Genomic DNA, 24,676 nt, shown 5'->3' on the forward strand with positions numbered 1-24,676 from the left:
ATTTTTACGACTAGTAACTATTTTATAATTCATTACATTAAAATTTTGTTCAGATGAGCATTTTTGGAAGAAAAAAGACCAACTAAATATAAGTGCTGGAAAAGTATATAGTGGAAGAAAAAAAAAAAAAAACTATACCTGAAGAAAGCACCTCAGATGCAGCCACAGAGGAAAGTTCAGAGTTAGAAAAGAGCAAAGATGCAAGTGTTTTAAAGCAATATAAAGAAATACATTTATTAACACATGAGAAATAGAAGTCATTCTAAATGAGGTAAATCATGTCATTCTAAATAAACAAGGCATTCTTTAAATAAATATTTCCCTTGATCAAGGCCAAAAGAAAAGACCAAAAACAAACACTAATGTTTCTGTTGGATGCAAGTTATTAGCAAGACAAAACTAATAACCATGTGGGGAAAAAGGCCTCATATTTTAATATTATCTTTTAATTAAAGGCATTTTAATTTAAATAGCATGTGAAAAAGTAAGTCTTTACTCAAACTTTAATTCTTAACTAAAACTAATGCACCTAATCCACTTTTTACTAGGCTTATAAAATAATAAAGCCTAGAAAATGACTTTAAAATCATTTCACATTTAGTTTTTCATTTACTGTAGGTCATATGAGCAAGGATGCTATGACAAAAGGGGAATAAATATCAAAGACATCTGCTAAATTAGAGTAATACAAATGTGCATACGTACAAATATGCTTGTAGAGAAGATTATAGATACTGATATTATAGCGGATTGAATACTATTTTTCTTGCAATGAAAAACTAAATATATAACACACATACAGGCTAACTCCTCAGACAAAAGATTTGTATAAAATGAAATCTTATTTTCAAGATGAATCATTCATCATGAATGCTTCCTGTTAAACATATTAGCTTTATGCAGAAGGTTGGCATAATTCTGTTTTCAAGATTTAGACTGTCAAATACTGTTTTAGATTATTATTGTTGGAACATGGTTTTATAATTATTCCCCATAAGATACCTTGCATCCATCTATTACACACTCATTGCTACAGTTGTTGTTAATAGTGCAGTAAGTTTTGTCAGCTTTTAAAAAGCGAGATTTTTTTGAGGCAATGGATGTCATACCAAAAGCTAGAGAATTAGAAAAAATCTCGGGGAGGGGGATACAGATCTAGTAAAAGGTCTAACAGCATAACCCAAGATTTTCAATTAAAAAAATTTTAATGCTTTTAATATTTAGTCAATGTAAAAAGCAAGTTATTAAAATCTCTATGTAGTTTTTCATTTAGCCCTGGAAATTTTCTCATGACCTGAATCAATCAATCTACTTTAAAAAGAAAAAATACAGTAAGAAGAGAATCTTAATAGGTTGGCTAAGAGTAACATCTAACTCATATTATTGTTACTAAAACAATAAAGGTTGATATGGTGGAACAACGGGTAAGACAATTCAATTACACCCATGTTTCATTTCATAAAAGTTTACCCCACATTAAAAGACAAACTACAATCTATTCCCATTATTAGCCACTCTAAAAGATATAAAATAAACTGAGAAGAGACAAACATTAAACATCACTTAACAAACCATATAAAATATTTAAATTTTTTTCTTACTCTTAGATGTTGAATTCAAATATTTAAAATATTTATTGTAAACATTATAAATATTTTAAAAATACTATTTAAACTGGAGAGTCTGGAGTTTTACTTTCCAAGAAAGTGTAAAGTGCAGATTATAATACAAAAATACCACACTGAATTTACCATTCAACACCAGAAATAACTTAAAAGGCACACATTATACATTCAAGAAGAAATAGGAAGAAGTATCTAATAGATGCTAATGCCAAATAGTTTACAGATAGCACCAGGTGAGCAATCTTAAGTATTACAACAGTACAATGGCAATATATGGCTTCTACTATTAGCAATGCATATTTTGTATAACAGGTTGTGGGATTTTTTTTTTCTTTTTGTGGTTTCCCAGTTTTTGTTCTTAAAGTACCTACTACACGAGTACATTTTAGTAGAACCATTGTACCATGCAAAACAAATTATAAGATTTGTTTTATTCACTGAATTAAATGCTTCCTTGAAGGAAAGTGTTGGTGCTACACTACTCATTGGTTTCACTTACTGAATACATTTTAAAAGAGTTAATACAATACAAAAGGAAGTCTCACATTCACACACATACACAAAACTTTTTGTTAACATTCAGTTTCTAACCAAATGTTAATTAAGGGACTTATCAATATAATACCTTTCTTAGGCCTCAAAATGTGTTGTCAGAAAGCAAACGTTACAATAACAATAGTGACTAAGATATTTAATATAGTTAACACAAATTGAACTTCAATGTGATTCTTTAAATACAATTTTAATCATTTAGAATGTTTCTCACGGCAAATATAACTTGTCTACACTAGAATACATAAACAATAACCCAGAATATGTTGCCCTGGAAAGTTCATATGAGTATATTTAACAGTCTATTATAAACAGTAAACAACTAACCACCCAATATTTGTAATACTAAGTTATATTCTTTAAATTACTTCATCACATTCTATTTCTCTTCAGAAAGTTAACTTTTCCATGTGCCTGGACAGTTCTGAGTTCTTTGAAATGTGGACTGCTATATTTCCACTGATAGTTTAAAATAGTTCTTGATTTTTGGTATTCAGAATAAGCACTGCAACAGCAGTGATGATCCAAGATTTTGCTAATTTTGCTCTCAAAATGTACTCCCCTCAAAGATATGGCAGCATGTGAGACCCTACTCCCAGGTGATCAGTGTATGATCCTGCCCCTTCTGGGCTGATTACAGCTTCCTTTTTGTAACTGATTAGATCAATGATCAATCTTCATCAGTAACATACTCAGGTAACCAGTAGTGGTTCACTAAAGCAGTGATTTTCAACTGGCTGAGAAACTCTGCCAACAATCAAGAGGAGTCACAGAGCCAGAGACGGTGGGAACCACCAAACTGGTTTCCAACAATTGAGAGCACGGGCGTGATGTTGCACTCACCCACCCAGTCCTCCTACGAGGTGTGGGAACTGACAAAGAAGGATACATCTTCCCTTCAGGAAATGTGTGCTCTTAAGTCGCCTTGCAGAAAACAGGGGGTCTCAGGTCCATAGGGTTGTAGACAGAAAGTTCAAAAGTGGGGTTTCCTAGAAATAGGTCCATCATTCCCAAAGATTATATCTGAGTCTTTTAATGGTAGGGCTCTTCATCATGAAAAAATTGAAAATACCCGCCTTTTAAAACTACTCAGAATTCTGAGGTTTTCCTTCTATTGCTAAGCAACAAAAAAAGGATCTAGATAAAACAACCAACCAAAATCTATGAGAGAGAAATTTACAGTGATAAGCAGAGAAGAAAAAAGACCTGCTGCCTGAGCAAAAATATCTGCTCTCCAAAGACTCAAAGGAAAAGTAGCCAGAGAGCAATTGCTGAGCCATTTTACCACGTCACCTGTATAAGTATAAAGTTTTTCTGCTTTAACTATGAGACCCCCAAATGAATTTAAAATCTAATTATTACCAAATCAGAATCTCATTTTATTCTGCTGATATACCATTTCCAGACTTTGGATCTATTTTTTAATCTTTTCTAAGCTAAAATTTGAGTGGTAGGAAAGCTTGTTTTTTTAAATAAGTCTTTTCTTCAAATTTTCATTCAAATAAATTGGAAAAATCTGTTTTTCTACTGTTGAGCAGAAGGTATATACTCATAAACTTATACATAAAACGACAGTGAAAGAGACATTTGAATGCTCCTAGATGGGGGCCGAAGCCCGAGCAGTTTAGGTGGAACTAGAAGCTGCAAGAACATAAGAGGACCTGTCCTTTCAAGCTTCCCAGCTCCAGAGAAAAGTCACCCACCGACCTTCTGACTAATCAGCTGGGTGCAGCTTCATCAGCAAACACCTAAGGAAAGAGCAGCTGACCAAACATTTACACTTAAAATGTCAGGAAAAAAAAAAAACTGTTTAACTTAAAATCTTGAAGTTCACTCTTATCTCACGAATCAGGTCATAGTCTTTGAATAATTTTCATTTTAAAGTGCTTAAACATAAAGGCCTCAAAAATGGCCTAGTAATACTATCACTTAAGTGTATATCTGTTACAAAATTATAATGTATTTAAAGTCTAACATTCAAGTTTAAAACAAATGGGTGAAATTCAGAATTAACGCTGAGACTTCACCCTTAATCAGCACTCTTACATCTTGGTACATCATGAGTCAGTAGTATTGTTTGATCCATAGGATTAAAGTGGGACACCCTAGATTAGAAGTATCTAGCTGAAGTGCCTCTATTCTCAAAGTTCTTATTTGTTCCCTATTAAATTAGACCAAAAATAAGTAATAAATACAGTCCTCTGAGAAAGGAATGGCCCCATATTTATCTTAGTTATATATTAATCTGGCTAAAATAAAAGTAAATGGCTGAAGCTAGCATAAAGTGCAGAAATTTCAGAACATACTTAAACAGGAAAGATAGATGATATCACAAGCCACTTTTAAAATAATACATTAATAGTCATTGAAAAAAAATCAAACATACTCACTTAAAACTGAACATTCTCAATTATTTTAGTCATGAATTCCTGAAATTTTTAACCAGCATGTATATGAATTTAAAACAGATAAATTAGTAATTCATATACTCAAATTCATGAAACTGGAGATCTAATTATTACTCTCTTCTTTGTGAAGAATGTCTAATCAGGATATGTTCATCAAAGAAAGAAATCTGATCAGCAACATTTCTTGCTTTTCTTGACATCTCGACTCAAAAATTACTCAAAATGAGACTTGAGCTGATCCTGAGTTCTCTCTAATAAGAATACGTCTACTTTGCCATCAAGCTCATGAAATGTTCTTCTAAATACTTCCATTTATCCAACAGATATTGTACAATTACTTGGGGCAAAGGTACAAGATAAAATTTGACCTTTTCCCTATACCTTTTAAACTAACTCCATTTGCATTATGGACTTCTTAACCTACTGGTAAATTTTATTCTTAAACCTTCAACTCATTTTTAGATCAAATACGGAACTCCTAATTCAATAAACTTCTTCTAGGCATTTTCCATACTGACTTTTATATGTCAACACATAGCGATTTGTTTTTTCCCTGAACACAATTTATAGAAATTCCCTGAATAACAAAAAGAAAACAATTTTGTTATATTCACTTGACAGCCAAAAAGAAAATGACTGCTGTGCTGCTGTAAGTGTATAAAGACACATTATCATTCCATTCGCCTCTCTGGAATGTATATGGAAGACATCTGTACAGCAGATAAAGAAGCCAGCAGCCAGAGTTAAATACAGCAAGTAAATGTGTTCTGTAATAGGAATAGTTACGGATTTTTAAAGGCTCGAGAGTGAGCCACTCCCAAGAATTCAGTAAGTACAGTATATACCTAACAACTCACAATTTACAAGTAATTTATAAAAACTCTGTAGCATTAAGTTAGTTTGCTAAAGAACTATGAATCTTCCAATTGTAAACTGATAAATTCCTGGATGCATTTCTTATACTGCATTTCGGTATGGTTATTAGTAGAATATTGACCTGGCTGTCCATAAAGTCCTTCTGATTCCCGCATCTCTTCATTCATTCTTGCTAAACGTAACCTAAAATTAAATAAAAGAATTTTTTAGATAAGTTATACAATATAAATATTCATAAACTAATGAAATACATACGCAGCTAAGACGTATTCATGTAATTTTTTCTTTTACCAGTATTTGCCACTGAAACAAAAGTACTCTTAGTTTATCAGGCCCAGCAATCTGAGATACAAAAATAACTGTATTTTATCTTATACAATTCTCATGAGAGAAGACAATAAAAGACTTCTAACAAGGGCATTTCAGTTCTGTTTAAGCAGGTTCCTGGCAGCACCTCTAGCAGCTTACTTCCTCCAGACACAGAGAATTCCTGGCTCCTAAAGCAACCTGTCAAACTTTAACTGCCAACTGCTGAAATTATTGCTTCTATAGAATGGAAGCAGTAGCCTGTCATAAGTTCATTCTGGTTCACCCTGAGGTACGGTAGTTCCAGATGTATAAATAGCATGTGTTATCTATAAATACTGGGGATATATTCTGACCTACAGACATTATAATAGGTGACCATAGGTTACCAAGATTTTTGCATGGTTACTATACTGATTATACATTCTTTTTTGGGTTATTTATCCCGGCAGCAGGAAGACCTGTAGCACTGGATTAAGAAAACAAGAATTTCCTCTCATTTTCTTACTAACTTAAGCAACATTTTGAAACAGGCAAATGTTACCTGTGGTGCCCCTCTCCTACTCAGTAATTCTTGCCTGTCCTCCAGGCTGCCCAATCCTCATCGCCTTCCCCGACTTCTGTCACCCTCTTCTAACATGCTCTCTCTGGCAGTTGCCGCATCTGAAATGGGCTTTTCTTATCTTCAAAGTACCACAATTCCCTGCCATTTCCTTTTCAACCATTGTGTGAATTAATAATAGCAAGATAAGTCTCCCTTTTTGGTATTTGGACTTTTCACAGAGGATGCCTGTTTTAAAAAATTGTAAGTGAAACTGACATCCTCATACAAAGCAAAATGAGAAAACTTAAGACAATTTGGGACCATATTTTGGGGGAAGAGGGGCCATTACTGTAAGAATTGCCTGGGAAGCTGCAGCCAGGGTTAATTTCTCTATATATCACTCCTATCTTTTCTTTAATAACTTATCTTTCTCCAATTTTAAGTCTATAATGATTTAATAGATCTAAATTTTCCTACAATAGTCTCCATAGTAACAATAACCCCTCCAGTGAGGAAAAGAAGCTAAGTACAGAGAAAATATGTTTTGCTCTTTTGTTTTTTCATTGTGTTTTAATCTGACAGGGGTCAGGGAGGGGTGATATATGGCAAGTCAAGAATTCTCAGTGGGAGCTCAGGAGTTCAAGACAGTCAAGGGAGTTTCTATCTGTAAGTGACTAAAATTCAGTAGTGTAGATGGAACTATCTCTACTTATTTAACAGGGAATCAGCAATCCTGGGCTTCATTCAGAATAGAATGAATAAGCTATTCATACAACATATGCTTGAGACTTCCTACATAACAATAAAGTGTAGGTGACAACCACATTCCTAGATTCCAAGTGTAATGAACAACTCTGATCTAAGATGAAAATCAAATAAAGATCTCAAGATTCTGTCTTTAGTAGGTCATGTTAAATTGTATTCAAACAAATATTTTTACCTCCAAATAGAGTACTCATACGAATAATTCTTTAAAAAAATAAGCACGAACAGGTCCCCTAATTATCACTGCCCAAAGGAAATGCAACTGCAAAAGTTACTAACATCAACGCAGTTGGCTTCCCTGCTTATAATCCTCTAATTCCTGAGGTAGTAGAAAAATTGCCTGTTACTATACCAATCCAGCTCCCCACCCCAGTACTGTACTGAGAGTTAAAGAATCAGAAAAGTTACTGATTTTCTGTTCCTACTGGCCAGGCAGTATAACAGAAGTGGCTAAGCACACGGGTTTTAGAGCCAGAATTCTTGGTTTCAAATCCCAGTTCTACCACTTACTAGTTTCTCAAATTATTTGTGGCTTGGCTTCCTTATAAAATGAGGCTGATAATAATAAAACCTTCCTCACAGGGTTGATGTGGGAACCAAGTAAGTTCATGTATGTAAAGTGCTGCACACATTTAACGTGCTTAGAGAAGTAAATGGCTTCTAGTGAAGAACCAAGTTTAAATTTCATGCCTACACGCGAAACTCTACGTTTAAACCCTGTATAAGTAATACAGTGTATGGGAAATAATCAAGTGAAAAGAAAACACTTACAAGGTCACTATATCAGCATTGGCTGCTTCCACAGCTATACTCAAAGGGTCCTTCCCTTCTTCATCAGTGGCATGTTGATTGGCACCTCGTTTTAGGAATAAACATACCTGCCTGTTTAAGGGAACAGCGTTTTTGAGATATTGCCGATAAGAAAAAAAATTAGTATTCACCTTAAAAAATAAAAAGCACTACTTAAAGAAATAACATTTTCATTAGGAAATTCTTGATTCATTCTACAAAGATTTATTGAATATTGATTCTAATAATAAAAATCTACCATGATCAACATTTTATAAATCTCATGGAATTTTCACATTTAACCTGATAATATACAGCATAGTGGGATGTATAAATTATGGTCCCTACCCTGGAATATCATAAAAAGATGTACACAGATAACTATAAACGTAAATAAAACAAAAATCACTGAAGGTCATTATCTGGGAAAGAAGAAAGCCAAGGCAATGTTAACGTCATAATATATTAACGATAATACAACAGCAACGAGTGGGAAGTAATCTTGCCACTGTACTCCACAAATATTCATAACTTGAAGAAATTGACAAAAATGAAAAAAATGAATAAATGGAGTCTATGAAGTAAAATGGGAATAATTATGATTAAGAAGAAAATACAAAGGATGAGTTAAATACAGCCATTTTTAAGTAGAGAAAAGTTTTTATGATAAAGTTATTGAACTGAATCTTCTTGCTAATAGAGGGAAACAAAACAAACTATGATGAAAATAGAAGATGCTATAAATAAACATTTAAAAAGGACAGTTTCTTGTCTGTCCAGGTAATAAGACTTGGAGATCCTGAGATATTTTACTGAAAAACAATGACCTATGACACAAACTTTATATAAGGCCAATATTTTGACTTTATTTGTACCCTCTAGTAGAAAGCCCATTTTTACGGCTTTATTATTCTGTGAATCTAAATATTGCTCCAGAAGCCACACATCCATAGCACAAAATAAGAATTAACTACCTTGTGGGAAAACTAAAATTTACAAAGTTACAAAACTCTCCCAAAATGTATGTGCTATGTACATAATGTATGTACATGCATAAAAATACACAAATACAGACTTAAGTTGTCTGATGAAATCACCACAATTTCACCACAGTTTTAAATACTAAAACAGATCTATATAAAGAATTAGTAAAGTTCAAAGTAAGCTTGGCAATTTTCTTATCTGAAAAGTAACCATATCTTTTTTTCTGAATGAAATTTTAAAAAATTTTAAGTTCCAGCATGACAGTATAAGTCAAGGAAAGTATCACTTTACCAGCTCTAGCTAACAATCTTAACCTGAGAAAGAGCAAAACATTATTTCAAAATAATTTTTTCAAATAAAATCTACTTAAATATATAAGCACTAGTTTACCCCGTGTGCCCTAAGACAGTGGCATGGTGCAGTGGTCCCCGCCCTTGCACATCTCTCTGGTTCACATTCGCACCATTCTGAAGGAGAAACTCGCATGTCACCAAAGAGCCCTTAGAGGAAAAAAGAAGGTAACAATGGACAAAAAGCAAACAAACAACAATATATTTCTATTAACAGAGTATTTACTTTACTCTAATAGCCTTTCTATTGTATTTTCCCCAAAAGAGAAAATACCCCCCCACAAAAAGCGGAGAAATGAAAAATTATATTATTTTCTTCCCAAGAACTACTTCTAACTGGGATTCAATTTGCAGTTTGTGATCTAGCAAAACCCACTACTTTCATTACTAGAATTCCCTCATTAAGAAAAAAAATTGAGCTTACACAAAGTGATATTCAGAAATCACTACTAGCTGCTGCTTCTATTTTCTATCCCATCTCTTAAAGCAAACAATAATGTTAAAGCTATGCTCAAAATGAATTATGATTTATTTTTATGCTCTACTACCACTGAAGACCTGAATTTACAAATTCATACCCCTAATACAGCCTGAATAAGTGGTGTTGCTTTGTTTTCCTCAGAATTAGCCCAGTTCACATCTGCGCCACGAGCCAAAGCTTCAGCCATTTTAGGAAGATTTTTTTCATACGAAGCCCTATAAAGCTGGAGTCCTGGATTAAGATGTTTAGAGTCGAGAAACACAGAAGAATCCTGCCTTTCTGCCTCTGAAAAGCAAACACAAATACATCAATAAAAATGAGCTCTTGGCAAGGAGGGAGGGAAAGAATGGGGAGTCATTGCTTCATAGGTACAGAATTTCAGTTTTGTAAGATGAAAAGAGCTCTGTGGATAGATGGTGGTGATGGCAGCACAACAATGTGAATAGATTTAATGCCACTGAACTGTACACTTGAAAATTGTTAAGATGGTAAATTTTACGTTATGTGTATCTTACCACAGCTTTTTGAAAAAGCGAACTCTTACCTGTATCACAGTATGAAAGTTGTGACATAAGAAACCACTAGTTTAACAAAATGAGCTAATGGGAGATTGTTCACAAAGGAATCTTATTTCCTATAGACTAATCACTCTCCACAACCTTCCTCTCTTATAAATACATCGACTAGTACACCAGGCCTTTATGGCCTTGCCAGTATCCAATTGATAGGTAAATTACTCTGTATTAGATTAAAATTAGGCATATGACTATAAGCCTGGACTTAGAGACTCAGAAGAGGCAGTAAGAATCCCTAAAGGACTTCACTACTAGACCAAACCTCACTTTATTCCTAGAATGGTCCTATACTATCATCACAATTTGCAGTACAAGCAGTTCAAATAATTTAAAGAATGCTTACTATCCTGAGTATTCTGCAAGATCATAACCACTGAAATCATAAAGGAGAGAATATAGGAGGAAAGCACAGGTCAGAAGAAAAACCTAACTTGGGGGGGATGTGGGGGATTTGCTCATCTCTTTCTCCTGATAAGAAAAGACAGCCACAAAAAAAGGTAACGGGTAATAAGAAATACCGTTCACGTGGATTAAAAATTATCCTTAGCTACTGACACATATCTTGAGGCTTAGAAAAATGTACAGCTAAGAGAGAACTTCCAAATATGAAAATAGCTGCTTTCTCATTCAACAGTATTAACTGCCCCTTAGTACCTTCTAAAAGACTAACCACTTCCTTCAGAAACTATTTAATCAAACTTGGCATTTTCCACATGCATTTTTCAGCAAACAATACCAATTAACATTGAATTTCACCAAAACTCACCCGGCTCATATAAACTATTGGCTGACACTGTGGAAGGTAAAGATTCTCTTCCATCATCAGAGCTCTGCTGGATTCCACTGTCATTACTTTTGACTGTTTTAAAGAAAAACCAGCTAGTGATTAAAGTTTGCACCATTAAGAAAAAAAGTCCCACAATCAATGAGGTTTTAAAATGAGCTCTGATACATCAACGTGATCTCAGCCACCACCAGTAGAATAAATTTATGACAATTTTAATCCTTTGGAACACTTCACTTATCAAAATATGAATCAGTCATGAAGCCTGGCAATAAACTTATTTTCAGAGTCACAACATATCTCATTACCCCGTAATGTGTCAGGGGTAGTAAAGAGTTAATTTATCGTATGACTGTAAGTAACATGTAATTCTGAGACAATGGGTAACATCTAGAGAAATGGCCACACTGCACAATGACCACGGGCACAGACTTGGAATGCTCCACAAGAGTAGTACTTACTACTACGTAGTTTTGAAGAAGTATCAAAGTAGGAGAAGAGTGAATCTAGCTCATCAGGACAGAACAGAGACTCCCGCCTGGCCTCGTCGCTATTTACAGCAACCACTGGGGACATGCAAGTTAGCAAAGCACAAAGCAGGCCATAAGAAGGGAAAAGGGCAGGAAAAAACGTTACTGGGAAAAATTTAGGAGGAAAAAACAGGAAGGCTATTAGGTGGTTAATCAGATATTTAGGGCTTTTTGCACGATAGATTTGCAATTCCCATCTCCCCTTCCATTTTAAGCAGTTTTATTCCTTAAGAATATACACATTACGGTTGAACCTTGAACAACACAGGTTTAAACTACGTGGGTCCACCTATACCCAGATTTTTTCAATACTAAATACTACAGTACCACATGATCTGGGATTGGTGGCATCCACGGATGCAGAACCAATGATACAGAGGAACTGCAGAGCAGACGTGGAGGAAACGCATACATGAAGGGCCAACTACAAATTATATGAGAATTTTCAACTGATCGGAGAGTCAGTGCCCCAACCCCCGAGTTGTTCAAGGGTCAAGTGTACCTAGAAATGTGAATTATCAGAACACTACTTCAATTTAACTGTTTGAAAGACAGAGAAATCCTATTTTTCTTTAGGATATACAGAAGGAAACGGTTTTTAGCATTTAAAAAATCTACAGCAGCTACTAATTCAGAGATTAAGAAAGTGACTTCAGCTTAAGAAAATATTTATATAGACAACAAGTAAACTGTAATACCTGAACTTTGGGGAGATGCTCTAACTTGTTCACTTGTCCCAAGTTTAGAAATGCTCAGCCTCTTTTCTTCACAACTTTTGGAGGCAATCTTTTTTTCCTGCTCAGGAGGTGATGATGATATAGAATATTTATCCACAAATTTTCTCTCCACATATTTTGCTCTGATATACGCCTCTTTCTCCTGTCTGGTTGGTATACATAAAAATGTCATGATGTTCTGCTTAATCTCTTAGCATGGCTAATACTGAAAAGAAGCCATTACATATTGAATTTTTCAAAGAAAGTCACTAAATGTCATACCAGTTAAAACTGCAACATTCTACAGCATGTTTTCCTTCCCAATATTTAATGAACTATGATTTCATGTTTAAATGAAAAACAAACAATAAACTGAAAAATCACAAGTATTAATATGGCACTCTCTTATTGTCTTAATTTCTATGCTCATTCAGTCCTATACATATTCTCTTTTGCTTTTTACAGAATGAAAAACATTACCAAGAAACTATTAAAATTTACAGAAATTAAGTTTAATTCCATTTTTACTCTGATAAATAATGTCACATACTGAACTATCACTAGTCATGACCATAATTCTTCGTAAGACAACTACTTCAAAACAACATAGCATTTCTAACTTAAGGGGGACCAAAAAAGGTATCACATTTAAAATTTTTGATTTATGATACAACTATAAAACACCAAGTTTGTTCTATACCTTTTCTTACTTACATCCTTCTAAAATGCCTAGGTCTTTGGCTAAAATAGGATATCTCAAGGTCTGAAATAACTCAAACAGACATGCTTTAGCAAAAAAATAAGAATCTGATTTAAGTGGTATTGGTTTAGAGGGCAATAACTTTTAAGAAGTATTAATTATCATAAAAATATAATCAAACATAGGATTATGGCAAATAAAATTTTAATACCTAATATAAAGAATCATAAAGTCTAAAAATAACATGAACAACAAAACTAATTATCTACCTTGAAGGCGGCCACTTCATTCAGAGTCTCCATATATAGAATTGGAAGTAAAATTTCAAACACAGCAATTAAGTAAGTACTCTCCCCTACCAGAAGCTACCCTTTTCATCTGTAATTCTTCAATATAATAATGCCATGTATGAAATACATAATTAACAAATATTTGCTGAACGAAGTCAAACAATGTGATACTATTCATTGTAGGTAGTAGGAACTTGATCCTTGGAGACATTAATGAACAGATTAACTCTTTTTAAAGGCCTGCCACTAACAGAACTTTGTCTCCTTTAACTGCTAAGAGTTTTTATATTCCTATGTGGAGGCTTTTTTTTTTTAAATTAATTTATTTTTTATTTATTTATTTTTGGCTACGTTGGGTCTTCATTGCTGTGCGCGGGCTTTCTCTAGTTGTGGCGAGCGGGGGCTACTCTTCAATGCGGTGCGCGGGCTTCTCATTATGGTGGCTTCTCTTGTGGAGCACGGGCTCTAGGCGTGCAGGCTTCAGTAGTTGTGGCATGCAGGCTCAGTAGTTGTGGCTCACAGGCTCTAGAGCGCAGGCTCGGTAGTTGTGGCCCACGGGCTTAGTTGCTCCGCGGCATGTGGGATCTTCCTGGGCCAGGGCTCGAACCCATGTCCCCTGCATTGGCAAGCGGATTCTTAACCACTGCACCACCAGGGAAGCCCCGGAGCCTTAATTTTTAAGATCCTCTCTCATCTGGAGACTATAATTTATTATCTGACTAGTAAAATATAATTATCTAATTAACAAACCCAAGAGAGACACAGCCACATTTTAACAGAAGCAGTAATGATCTCTTCTGAACAGTCTGTTTCAATAATACATATCAATTAAAGTGAAATAAAATAATAGCTATATTCAAGATGGCGGGAGGGGAATGAGGTAACACATTAACACACAGTACCTTTGTCCTGGTTGCGGTTTCTTTATTCCCATTTTTTCCACATCAGCTTCATAAACTCTATTCATAACATCATTCCCCAACTCACACATAAGCTGTTTGGCAGAAAGACAGAAAATAAGCAATAATTTCCTAAAAAACACTGTATAAATCCTTAAGCAAACAGAGCTATTTAGTTCTTTTTGCATGTTCTGCAAATGCTCATTTCACAAAGATGCTTAAAGTTAAAACAAAAGGAGACAAGGACTGAGAGCAATATCACCATTTTGCCATTCTTCACCGGAATACCTCCCCTAGAAGATTACTACTCCTCAAGAAAGCGTTTCTCCTCACCCATCTTCTACCAGATTTCTATCCCTTACTGTGGCTAGCACAAGGCTACACATTCACAACATCTGCTAAGTTAACTGAAAAAAGAAGCCTAAGTCCAGACACGGTAAGGTTTAAACAACTCAGAATTGAAGCAAACTATTTTCTCCTTACACTTTATTTATAAGTATTTCTAAATATTTTTTTAAGTCTCAATATTTTTTAAATGTATCAGACAGTTGTGTTTCAACCGAAGCTTCTAAACTGAATCCACTGAGTTCATATCTACATGCAAAGTTGATGCAGAAATTAGATTGCTAGCCCCCACACCCCACTTTCTTCTCCTTTGAATTCATAACAATTTATGGAATCTATCGAAATAGGGCTCTACCACAGGAGCCAACTTAATCACTTTCATTTAGATGTTTCCACAGTGATTCCAAAAAGAAAACTTTTTTACTTTACTTAATTGACGGGACTATTGGTTTATCTATGGATTGAAATAAAAACACAAGCACATTAAGAACACAATTTTCAGACAGAAATAAATGTAGAATACACTACAACCTTTAAACAAACATATATTTTTTACAGTATGGTAAACTAAATGGTGGGAATTAAAATGGGTATACTATTAACCAGTGTAAATTTTGTAAATCTTATTAAAAACCCAGCTGTGATCTAAAATCTTTTATGACATTTTCATAGATACGAATCCTTACACAGGAAAAAGGATGTCTTAGTCTGGTGACTACTACCCCTTAGAAATGTAAATTTGCAAATGTGCTATGCTAAAATATGCAATGATAATGACATGCTATACCAATCCATCACGCAGCTCACTACAGCAATCTCTCATATTTTTAACAAAAATTTATATAATTATAAAATATAAAATTAAGGCAAAGAATCTAAGATAATTTGTGAGAAACCATAAAAATGCAGGGGTGCTGGTTTCCTTAAAAAGTGAACTGACATGGAGTTAAGAGTGCTACATAAGCTTAGCAATTTAAAAAACCAATAACAAAACACCAGATTTGCCAAAATAACATCAGATATGTTCCAATACAATTTAATTCACTGTTAGCACTGAGAAACTCATACATTTGTAAACCCAGATTCTAAAATCTTGACTTTGGGGAATTCTCTGGCAGTCCAGTGGTTAGGACTCTGCCTTTCCACTGCAGGGGGCATGGGTTCAATCCCTGGTAGGGGAACTAAGATCCTGCACAGTTGTGTGGCGAAAAAATAAATAAATAAATAAAATCTTGACTTTTATGTGAAAACAAAATATTTTTAAGCAAATATTCATCTTACCTTTAAAAGTTCAGGCTCCCAGGTGTCTAAAGTTAAAGATCGTACTTTTGAAAAATGAACTCCAAGACTCCTAAGTGGGAAAAAAAAAAAAGACTGCATTAATATATAAAACTTTCAAATCTCTATTTGCACATTATGCAACTTATTTTTCTCTCTTAATTGGACATAGTCTCTAATATAGGCCTCAACACGTATATGAATAGGGATAGATCTTCTAGTTAATAACGAATGGTGAATCAAAATCCTCAAAAGTACTTCACAAAACAGAATTTTATCCACTTCATAAAAGATACAAAAACATTGGGCTTCCCTGGTGGCGCAGTGGTTGAGAATCTGCCTGCCAATGCAGGGGACACGGGTTCGAGCCCTGGTCTGGGAAGATACCACATGCCGCGGAGCAACTGGGCCCGTGAGCCACAATTACTGAGCCTGCGCGTCTGGAGCCTGTGCTCCGCAAGAAGAGAGGCCGCGATAGTGAGAGGCCCGCGCACAGCAATGAAGAGGGTCCCCCACTTGCCACAACTAGAGAAAGCCCTCACACAGAAACGAAGACCCAACACAGCCATAAATAAATTAAAAAAAAAAAAAAAAAAAAAAGATACAAAAACACACTGGCAGTCAAATTAGGCAAGTGGGAAAGGTCCTCTAACCAATGGGACACAATAATTTACAATGTGTGTTTAACGGAAAGAAGTCTCTCACCCTGGGCAGGCCTACCCACCGGTGAATCCCAGAACACTCGATACACAGGGTGATGCCCAGGTTGATGCTGGCCCACCGTGGGTCTGCCAGACCACAGTCACAACAGCTGGCATTGCCAGGAATACACTGGACTCGCTGCAATGCACTTTCTCCTTTCAATAATTTATCTTTTGACTCATTTCCAGAATCCAGGCTTCCTGTGGATGGAGATGATTTCTTATCCAGCTTCTAAAAGAATTAAGAATTATTAAAAAAAAAAAAAAAAAAAAGGATTGTAATACTACATTGCACACTACATGCTCCAAACAAATGCTTCTAATCAACAAACTGAAGGCCTATTATGGGCCTAAGCCAGGCACTGTTTTAAGAACCAGGGATTCAAGGATGAAAAGATATAGTTTCCTCCATCAATTGGCCTTTAGTCTTGTGGGGAGAAACACATTAATATTGAAAAACAACCCGACACAATGAATGCATGTACAAGATAAAATGGCAAAGAGAAAGGGGAACAGTAAATTAACATGCAGGATGAAAGACAGAGAGAGTACACGTGAGACTATTAAGACTCAAGAATAAAATAAATACTATTTTATACCAAGTTTTTCCAAGGTATTCAATGAACTGCAAGCAAGTTGTTTCAATTACTGCAGTGAATTACTGAAAATGGTATGGCCTTTTACTAATGAGGAGGTCAATTGCATAATTATAATTACGAGTGAATCAACAACAGAATGCACAATGTCTAAAATCTCAGGCAAAACGAGGAGGAAAGCAAAAGGTGGTAGATAAGCAAAAAGCTAATTTTTTAAGTGAACAACAAAGTCTATACCAATAACAACTAAATACAAACATGTAGTTTGGGGATCCTAAGAAATTAAAGATATGACCTAAAAAGTCTTCTGGTTTAAAAACATTTCAACTTTAACAAGCCAGTATTTTAGTATAAAGTCAACAGAAATATAATTTGGCCCTTGTCTTGACCTTCTTGAAAACTCAATTCAATAGCCGTTAGGTGGGGCTAAGCAAAGAAAGTGTGGGGATACAGTATGCCAGAGAGGACTGAGCTGGGTGAGGAGCATACCCTCAAATGAGAGTGACCCTGTGCAGGCTGTTGTTCCCAAGCAGCAGAAGGAGGGTATTTGCATAGGGAGACAGCCCAACAAAGGAAGTGAGAGCCTGAGGATAGAGAGGAACTACGAAGTGGGAGTGCCACCTAGTGAGAGATGTTAGAGCCTGGCAGGTGGGAAATGGCAGCAGAGAAAGGATATTGGTCACATACAGGGGAACTGATTATGTAACTAAACCTGCTAAAAATAAGTGGGAGCCAGAATTCTCACTGTAGAGAAAGGTCTTATTTATATAAAAAGGGAGAGGGCTTCCCTGGTGGCACAGTGGTTGAGAATCTGCCTGCCAATGCAGGGGACACGGGTTCAAGCCCTGGTCTGGGAAGATCCCACATGCCGCGGAGCAACTAGGCCCGTGAGCCACAACTACTGAGCCTGCGCATCTGGAGCCTGTGCTCCGCAACAAGAGAGGCCGCGATAGTGAGAGGCCCGCGCACCGCGATGAAGAGTGGCCCCCGCTTGCCACAACTAGAGAAAGCCCTCGCACAGAGATGAAGACCCAACACAGCCAAAAATAAATAAATAAATAAATAAAATAAATTAAAAAAAAAAAAAGGGAGAGAGTTAGAACAAACCCTGTTATATTAAATTAGGACTGGAGATACCAACAGGCGCCCTAATGGTTTCAATACAAATAGATACATAAAGTAATACAGACGTAAATGTGTATATGTGTATATACACACGTATATTCCCTTATCTTGGTTTCTACAAACGATTATCCACCAAAAAGAACTAGGGCAGTTTGGAGAAACTACTGATTTCAAGGCTGGTGCAGAGAAACTACAAGAAGATGAACTCGGAACATCTCATCATGTTAGAAAGTAGAGAACAACTCAAAGATTGTTGGGAACATGTCAAAAGGATACAGAATCCAGGGCTCCACTGGATTGGCCAAACTTGGGTCAATTTGAGCAACAAAACAAATAATGATAGTAATGAATTATAATACATTGAATAAAATAGAGGCCTATATTGATATAATTAAATTTTAAAATGTAAAGCCTGATGAGGAACAGAATATCTACATAGTCTCAAAGTACCCCCCACACACACAAAATACTATTACAAAGATAACATTACAGTAGAGAAGTCTAGCAGACACCACCTTACTCAAGTGATCAAAGTTAACATCACCAATAACGGGACAAATCAAAATCTTGTGCCACCTGAAAGGATGCAGTGAGAAGAACACAGCATCATTTATACAACATTCCTACCAAAGACGCATAACCTTGTGAGTAAACAAACCAACAATGAGGGACATTCTACAGAAATCTGTAATCTTCAATACAATCAAAGTCAAGAAGGTCAAAGTAAGACTGAGGGACTATTCCTAACTGAAGGAAACTGAAGAGTCATGACAACTAAAAGAGACCTGTGCTTCTGAACTGCATCTTTTTGCTGTAAAGAACATTACTGGGACAACTGTTAAAACTTAATGATATTTGAGAATTAAATGGCAGTAATGCATCAATGCTCATTTCTTGATTTTGATGACTGCACTAGGCTTATACAGGAGAAACGTCCTAATTGTGGGAATTACTCACTAAATTAATAATGGGTGATGGGGCATATGTTAGCAGCTTACTCTGAAATAGTTCAGGGGAAAAAATTGTTTGTATTATACTTGGAACTTCTCTATAAATTTGAGATTACTTTAAAATTAAAAAAAAAGAAATATAAACTGCTTTACTAAAACATGTTTGATAATGTGAATTAGCTCATAAGCAATTATCATATAGAGAAAGGATGTCAGCATAATGCAGAAATCATGTTGGTTCAGTCCCAATTTTTCCTTTATTAGCTAATGCTTTTGCACCAAATTAGAGAAGCCGAAAGCAAAGTACACTAACACAGCAGAACTTGGGCTGGCCACCTCAAGGAACACAGGACTGAAAATGACACCCATCTCCCCATTCTTCTTGGCTCATTTTGGCCATGTGCTATGACTTGAAAGTGTTTACTGCACCATTCTCTCTGATCTTTATGTATTTTGCATATGTCACCAAAGCCTCAACCCTTCTATACCCTTCCTTTAAGCTATCCTCACCAATTTTTAAAGTTAAGTCCTATCTGTACACTATACTATAGTGTTCATTTATTAGGAATTTAACTAGGCTAATATTGGGTTGGCCAAAAAGCTCATTCGGTTAGTGAATAAGTTGTTCCATAAAGTTCTTCGTGAAAATGAAAAATGTGTCTTTTATCTTTACTTAAAACCAAACAAACTTTTTGGCCAAGCCAATATTTTTACTGAGATTTTAAGGTTCCAAAAATTATTCAAGTTACAAACTTACATGGTTTTTTAGATTGGCCCTATCCCTATTTTTCCTGTAATCCCTACTATTTCTGGTGTATGATTTTGCTAACATAGGTATTTCAGCAACACCACTAGCTCCTTCAACAAGATGATCTGGATACACACCTAAATTTGTTCCCTCTCAAAACTCTGCTAAAAACTAGAGAATTTTTTTAAAGGCAATTACCCAGAGCCCTTAATGGACAAAGTTGTGATAATCTGAATATGAAAAAAGAGTAATTCCCGCAATTAACTGGGACCCACTGTATTTACCAAAAATCCATGAGTGTATAATGATATCCCAAAAAACGTATATCTGTCCCCACTTAAGGTAGCTAATAAATCAACCAAATGTGGTAATTAAAAGCAAAAAATTAAGCATTTTATTAAAGTAACTAAAAAGCTCCACTGATGAAGAAAACCTGTATTTCAGACAGGAATGCAGACGAGAATGACAGAATTAGAAAATCATCATTTTGCAATTCCTAATGAAATTACAAATTCAGTTATAAAACTATTAGATGAATGGTTGATGGAGCATAGATCTTATAGGGTCAAAGTAACACAAAGTAGATTTTGTTACACAAAATAACAAAGTAGACTGGGAACAAGAAAGGAAATATAACATGACAATGGAGGGATCATATTGTCATCTCCCTAATCCAATGTGTCTGCTTCATGTTCACACAGAAGATTTTAGCATTAACAGTGGCTAGATAACAATACTGTATGTCTCCTGTTGCAGCATGAAGTATACACATCATCTATGTTGCAATCTATGAGAAGGAATTCTATAGGAACAAATAGCCCTACCTTTTCAGAACGTCATTGTTATGAAAAAAAGGAACTGTTCTAGATGGAAAGACAAGGAACATAAGACCAGATGCAATGCCCAGTCATAGAAGAGATCCTACTTTGTAAAACAGGTTGTAAAAGACATTTTTAGGACAACTGAAGACATATGAATATAGACTGGGTTACAGGCGATATTAAGAAATTACTATTAAGTGTGGAATGACATGATATCTCTAATCTACTTTAAAAAACTTAAGCTTTTTTAATTAAAAAAATTAAGACATTTATCCACAAGAATAGGGAGAACAGGAAAGAAAATAAGAGCAACAAAACTTGGGGAGCTGAAGAGTGTCTGGATGAATGGTAACTGAGTAGACCAAGGTAAAATCTAAGGAAATAATAAGAAAAATCTACGAGTCCATCAATTTATATCACATAATATTCAAAGGACTCAAGGATTTATACCAGTTATCTTGAAAGTGGGGATGAAAGTAGGAAGACTGATTGTTTAAGAAGCAGTTAGATCGAAGGTGCCCTCCCCAACACTGCCATTAGTGGACTGCTCTCTACAAAGACACACAAATGACTAGAGGTTTATTCTCTGGGAAAGTAAAATGGAGAGTGACTGGATGGGGTTTACCTAAAAGGTGGAAGGCAGAGGATTAATGTATACACACCGAATGCTGCGATCCCCAGCAATTAGCTCCAAGCCAGCCCCTTATCCCTATGCAGGAGATTGGCGAGTCTTCTCTGGGGAATCTTAGCTGAAAAGACTCCAAAGACCCTAACTCTGGTTGTTCCTCAACAAAATGGTCCACACTTTGCTGAAGCTCACAGTCAACGAAGTCCTAACTGTGTTCTCAGAGCTTCCAAAGAGGTTAGTCCTTAACTTGCAACCATGAGCAGATTACCAGAAAGCCAAGGAAAGCCCCTAATAAAATGGTTCTCAACATTGCCTATACACAGAAGTCATTTAGAAAGCTTTTAAAAATATTGATGCCTGGGTCCCAACTCCATTCAATTGTTCTGGGGTGGGACCTAAGCACTGGGATTTTTTAAAGCTTCTTGTGTTATCATCATGTGCAGTCAAGATTAAGAACCACAACTCTAACACTGCATGTATGCAAAAAGAACAGGTTTATATGTACAAACATTCAGCAAACAAAAAGGAACTCTTGGAAATTAAATATGTGCTAGCAGAACTGAAATATTCAATAGAAGGTTTGGAAGACTAACTGATAAAATCTCCCAGAATGCAGAACAAAAAACACAAAAAATAAGGAAATCATAAGACCAGCCCAGAAATTTCAGAAAAAGAAAACAAAGAAATTGGAGAGGAGGAATACTAAAGACTGGTAAAAAGAAAGACTCCAACAACAACTCTAGAAACAAGAAAAACTGCCATTAAAATTTTTAAGAATAATCATTTCCAACCTAAAAATTCCACACTCAACCAAACTATCAAACAAATGTGAGGATAGAATACAGACATTTTCAGACATGTACAGATTCACAAATGTCCCATTTTCAGGAAGCTAGTAGGAGGAAGTGGTGAGTTCCATTTCTTAAGACTCACTCATGGCCTTGCTCAAAAGTTTGTAAACTCACTGGGTAGCTAAAGCCAGACTACAACCCAAGACTCTATATTCAGCTTATCTTCTCCAGGGAGATTTCCACTAAAAATATGAGCTTTCCTTTTTTGCTTTTCACCCAGTTTTAATTTTAAATACCTTTCACATTCACTGTTTTATTAGAATAATAAAATATTTGGGGAAAAATACTTGCATCAGAATACCTGGGACACATTGAAATACTGGATTAAACATAAATATATATATTAAATGTATATTAAACATATATATAAAATGATAAAGAGAAATAAACAAGAGAAATTGAATCTACAATTTAAAAATAAAACCCATTTCAGGGCTTCCCTGGTGGCGCAGTGGTTGAGAATCTGCCTGCCAATGCAGGGGACACGGGTTCGAGCCCTGGTCTGGGAAGATCCCACATGCCACGGAGCAACTGGGCCCGTGAGCCACAACTACTGAGCCTGCGCGTCTGGAGCCTGTGCTCCGCAACAAGAGAGGCCGCGATGGTGAGAGGCCCGCGCACCGCGATGAAGAGTGGTCCCCACTTGCCGCAACTAGAGAAAGCCCTCGCACAGAAACGAAGACTCAACACAGTCATAAATAAATAAATAAAAGAACGTGAATTTCTAAAAAAAAAAAAAAAAAAAAAACCCATTTCAATTACAAAAAAAAATCATCCTCCATAAAAAAGAAAGTTATAATAATCATGCAATGTTGCAACTAAAATTAGAAACTTTGTCAATATATCACTTGGTATTGCAATATTGTTTACTAACCTCCGATTCATCACCCTTCTCTCTATAAGCAGTAGCAATACTGGTCTGAACAGCCTTAATCCATGCCTGGCGCAGCTTTTCAGAATCTGCCTGAAGCATACAACTTCTAAAAGGAAATAACATTGTTTTCTCAGACACTAAATTAAACCAAAAAATAAGAAGGTTTACTTTTTTGTCCACTTTGCTATTTAATAATTTTCTAACAAAAACTAATTTCTGTTGAAAGGTTTTATTTCACCTATCTTTACGACAGGGTATGTTCATAAAGAAATCAAGGAACCAATGAAATAAATTACCTACTGAAAACAAATCACCCATTCCTGTATATTAAAAAAAAACCCAAAAACAAAAAACTTTAAATTTGCCACATAAAATTACATTAATTTTTTCCATTGGGTAGATATATGTAATGATAGTTATCAAAGAAATTTATCTGATATATGACTTCAGTTCATTACCATGACAGTTAATATGTTTTCACACGGCCACATCAATCATCTTTATAGAATTTAAAGAATACGATACTGGGTAGAAGTTGTATAAATATCTGACTTAATACGTGTAATCATTAACTATTAAAATTTATTTTTAGAGCACTTTTTTCCTCTTCAGCTCATATAATCGCAACTGCAACACAAATCTCTCTGTATTCTGGAAAATTCTTTAAGACAAGCTATAGAAACATAAAAGCAACTCTCAAATTCTTTAGAACCACTCACTTTGTTGGAGAGACCACCTCAAAGCAGAATCGTCGTTCTATGTCCTCACAATGTTTCACTGTGCAGAGCCTTAGATCTTCCACCACCACAGTGGGATTATCCTACAATAAGGAAACAAAACTCCCATATTTATCAACCTAGGTTTTAAATACCAACTACCAATAAAAACATACTTAAAAACAGTACTTGAAATAAATGGTCTAATTTTAAAGGTTTATATTTTATCTTATTTTAGATTAATAATAGGAGTTATCAACATAGATATAACTAATAAAGGTAATTCTGCCCTGTTAATAATTTTATCTGCCTCATAAAACTGCTGTATAAGAATTAAATGAAACAGTTTATATAAACTTAGTCCAACACTTGGTAGTTAATTAGCAAGTGCTCAATAAATGTTAGCTTTCTGTTCATTTTCTTCTATTTTCTTTCATATCGATTTCTCTCCTGATCCTTACTCACATATAATAAAAGCTACTTTCCTCCAAAAAAAGAAGCCTTTCATGAGTCAAGTTTAAATAACTGAAAGAAAAATAAGAAGCCTATACGTGCTTCTTAAAATACCTAAGAAAATGAGAAATTTTTAATCATTTTTTAGTACTTAATAAAAAAATAAACTCAAAACCAAGTTTATCAGAGTAGAAATAACCATGGACTAATTAGTTAGAATAAAGAACTTGTATGGAATAAACCTGCTACCATAGAATAGCAAGTAAAATTTCACATTGTGTCATCTCAAGAGTAAAGTGGATATTTGAAATTTACAGTTGAATACATCATTCACAAAGGCTAACTAGGTAAAAATCAAGTCATCAATTAACTAATAGTTCTTTTTCTCTAATTATCTTTAACATTCTCAAGTCACA

At 35.1% G+C, this 24,676-nt stretch overlaps 1 protein-coding gene across 5 annotated transcripts in view; it reads right to left on the reverse strand.

Annotated features, from left to right (window-relative positions):
- The window catches only part of ACAP2 (ArfGAP with coiled-coil, ankyrin repeat and PH domains 2), a 148,090-nt gene that overhangs the window by 4,996 nt on the left and 118,418 nt on the right, over positions 1-24,676 (reverse strand). For 2 of the 5 annotated variants that reach the window (XM_036850173.1, XM_036850172.1), the window contains 11 exons: positions 23,811-23,911; positions 23,092-23,197; positions 16,522-16,730; positions 15,801-15,870; positions 14,178-14,269; positions 12,268-12,452; positions 11,022-11,114; positions 9,778-9,965; positions 9,240-9,349; positions 7,848-7,958; positions 5,583-5,644 (listed from right to left, as the gene is read on the reverse strand). In XM_036850173.1, coding sequence (XP_036706068.1) covers positions 5,583-5,644; positions 7,848-7,958; positions 9,240-9,349; positions 9,778-9,965; positions 11,022-11,114; positions 12,268-12,452; positions 14,178-14,269; positions 15,801-15,870; positions 16,522-16,730; positions 23,092-23,197; positions 23,811-23,911 — 1,327 coding nt within the window. Of the gene's footprint in view, positions 1-138; positions 5,645-7,847; positions 7,959-9,239; positions 9,350-9,777; positions 9,966-11,021; positions 11,115-11,500; positions 11,606-12,267; positions 12,453-14,177; positions 14,270-15,800; positions 15,871-16,521; positions 16,731-23,091; positions 23,198-23,810; positions 23,912-24,676 lie in introns of all 5 variants that reach the window. The other 3 variants (XR_005019673.1, XM_036850171.1, XM_036850175.1) reach the window with 3 other exon arrangements.

This window comes from Balaenoptera musculus, chromosome 4, assembly GCF_009873245.2.
Source record: "Balaenoptera musculus isolate JJ_BM4_2016_0621 chromosome 4, mBalMus1.pri.v3, whole genome shotgun sequence".
NCBI lineage: Eukaryota > Metazoa > Chordata > Mammalia > Artiodactyla > Balaenopteridae > Balaenoptera > Balaenoptera musculus.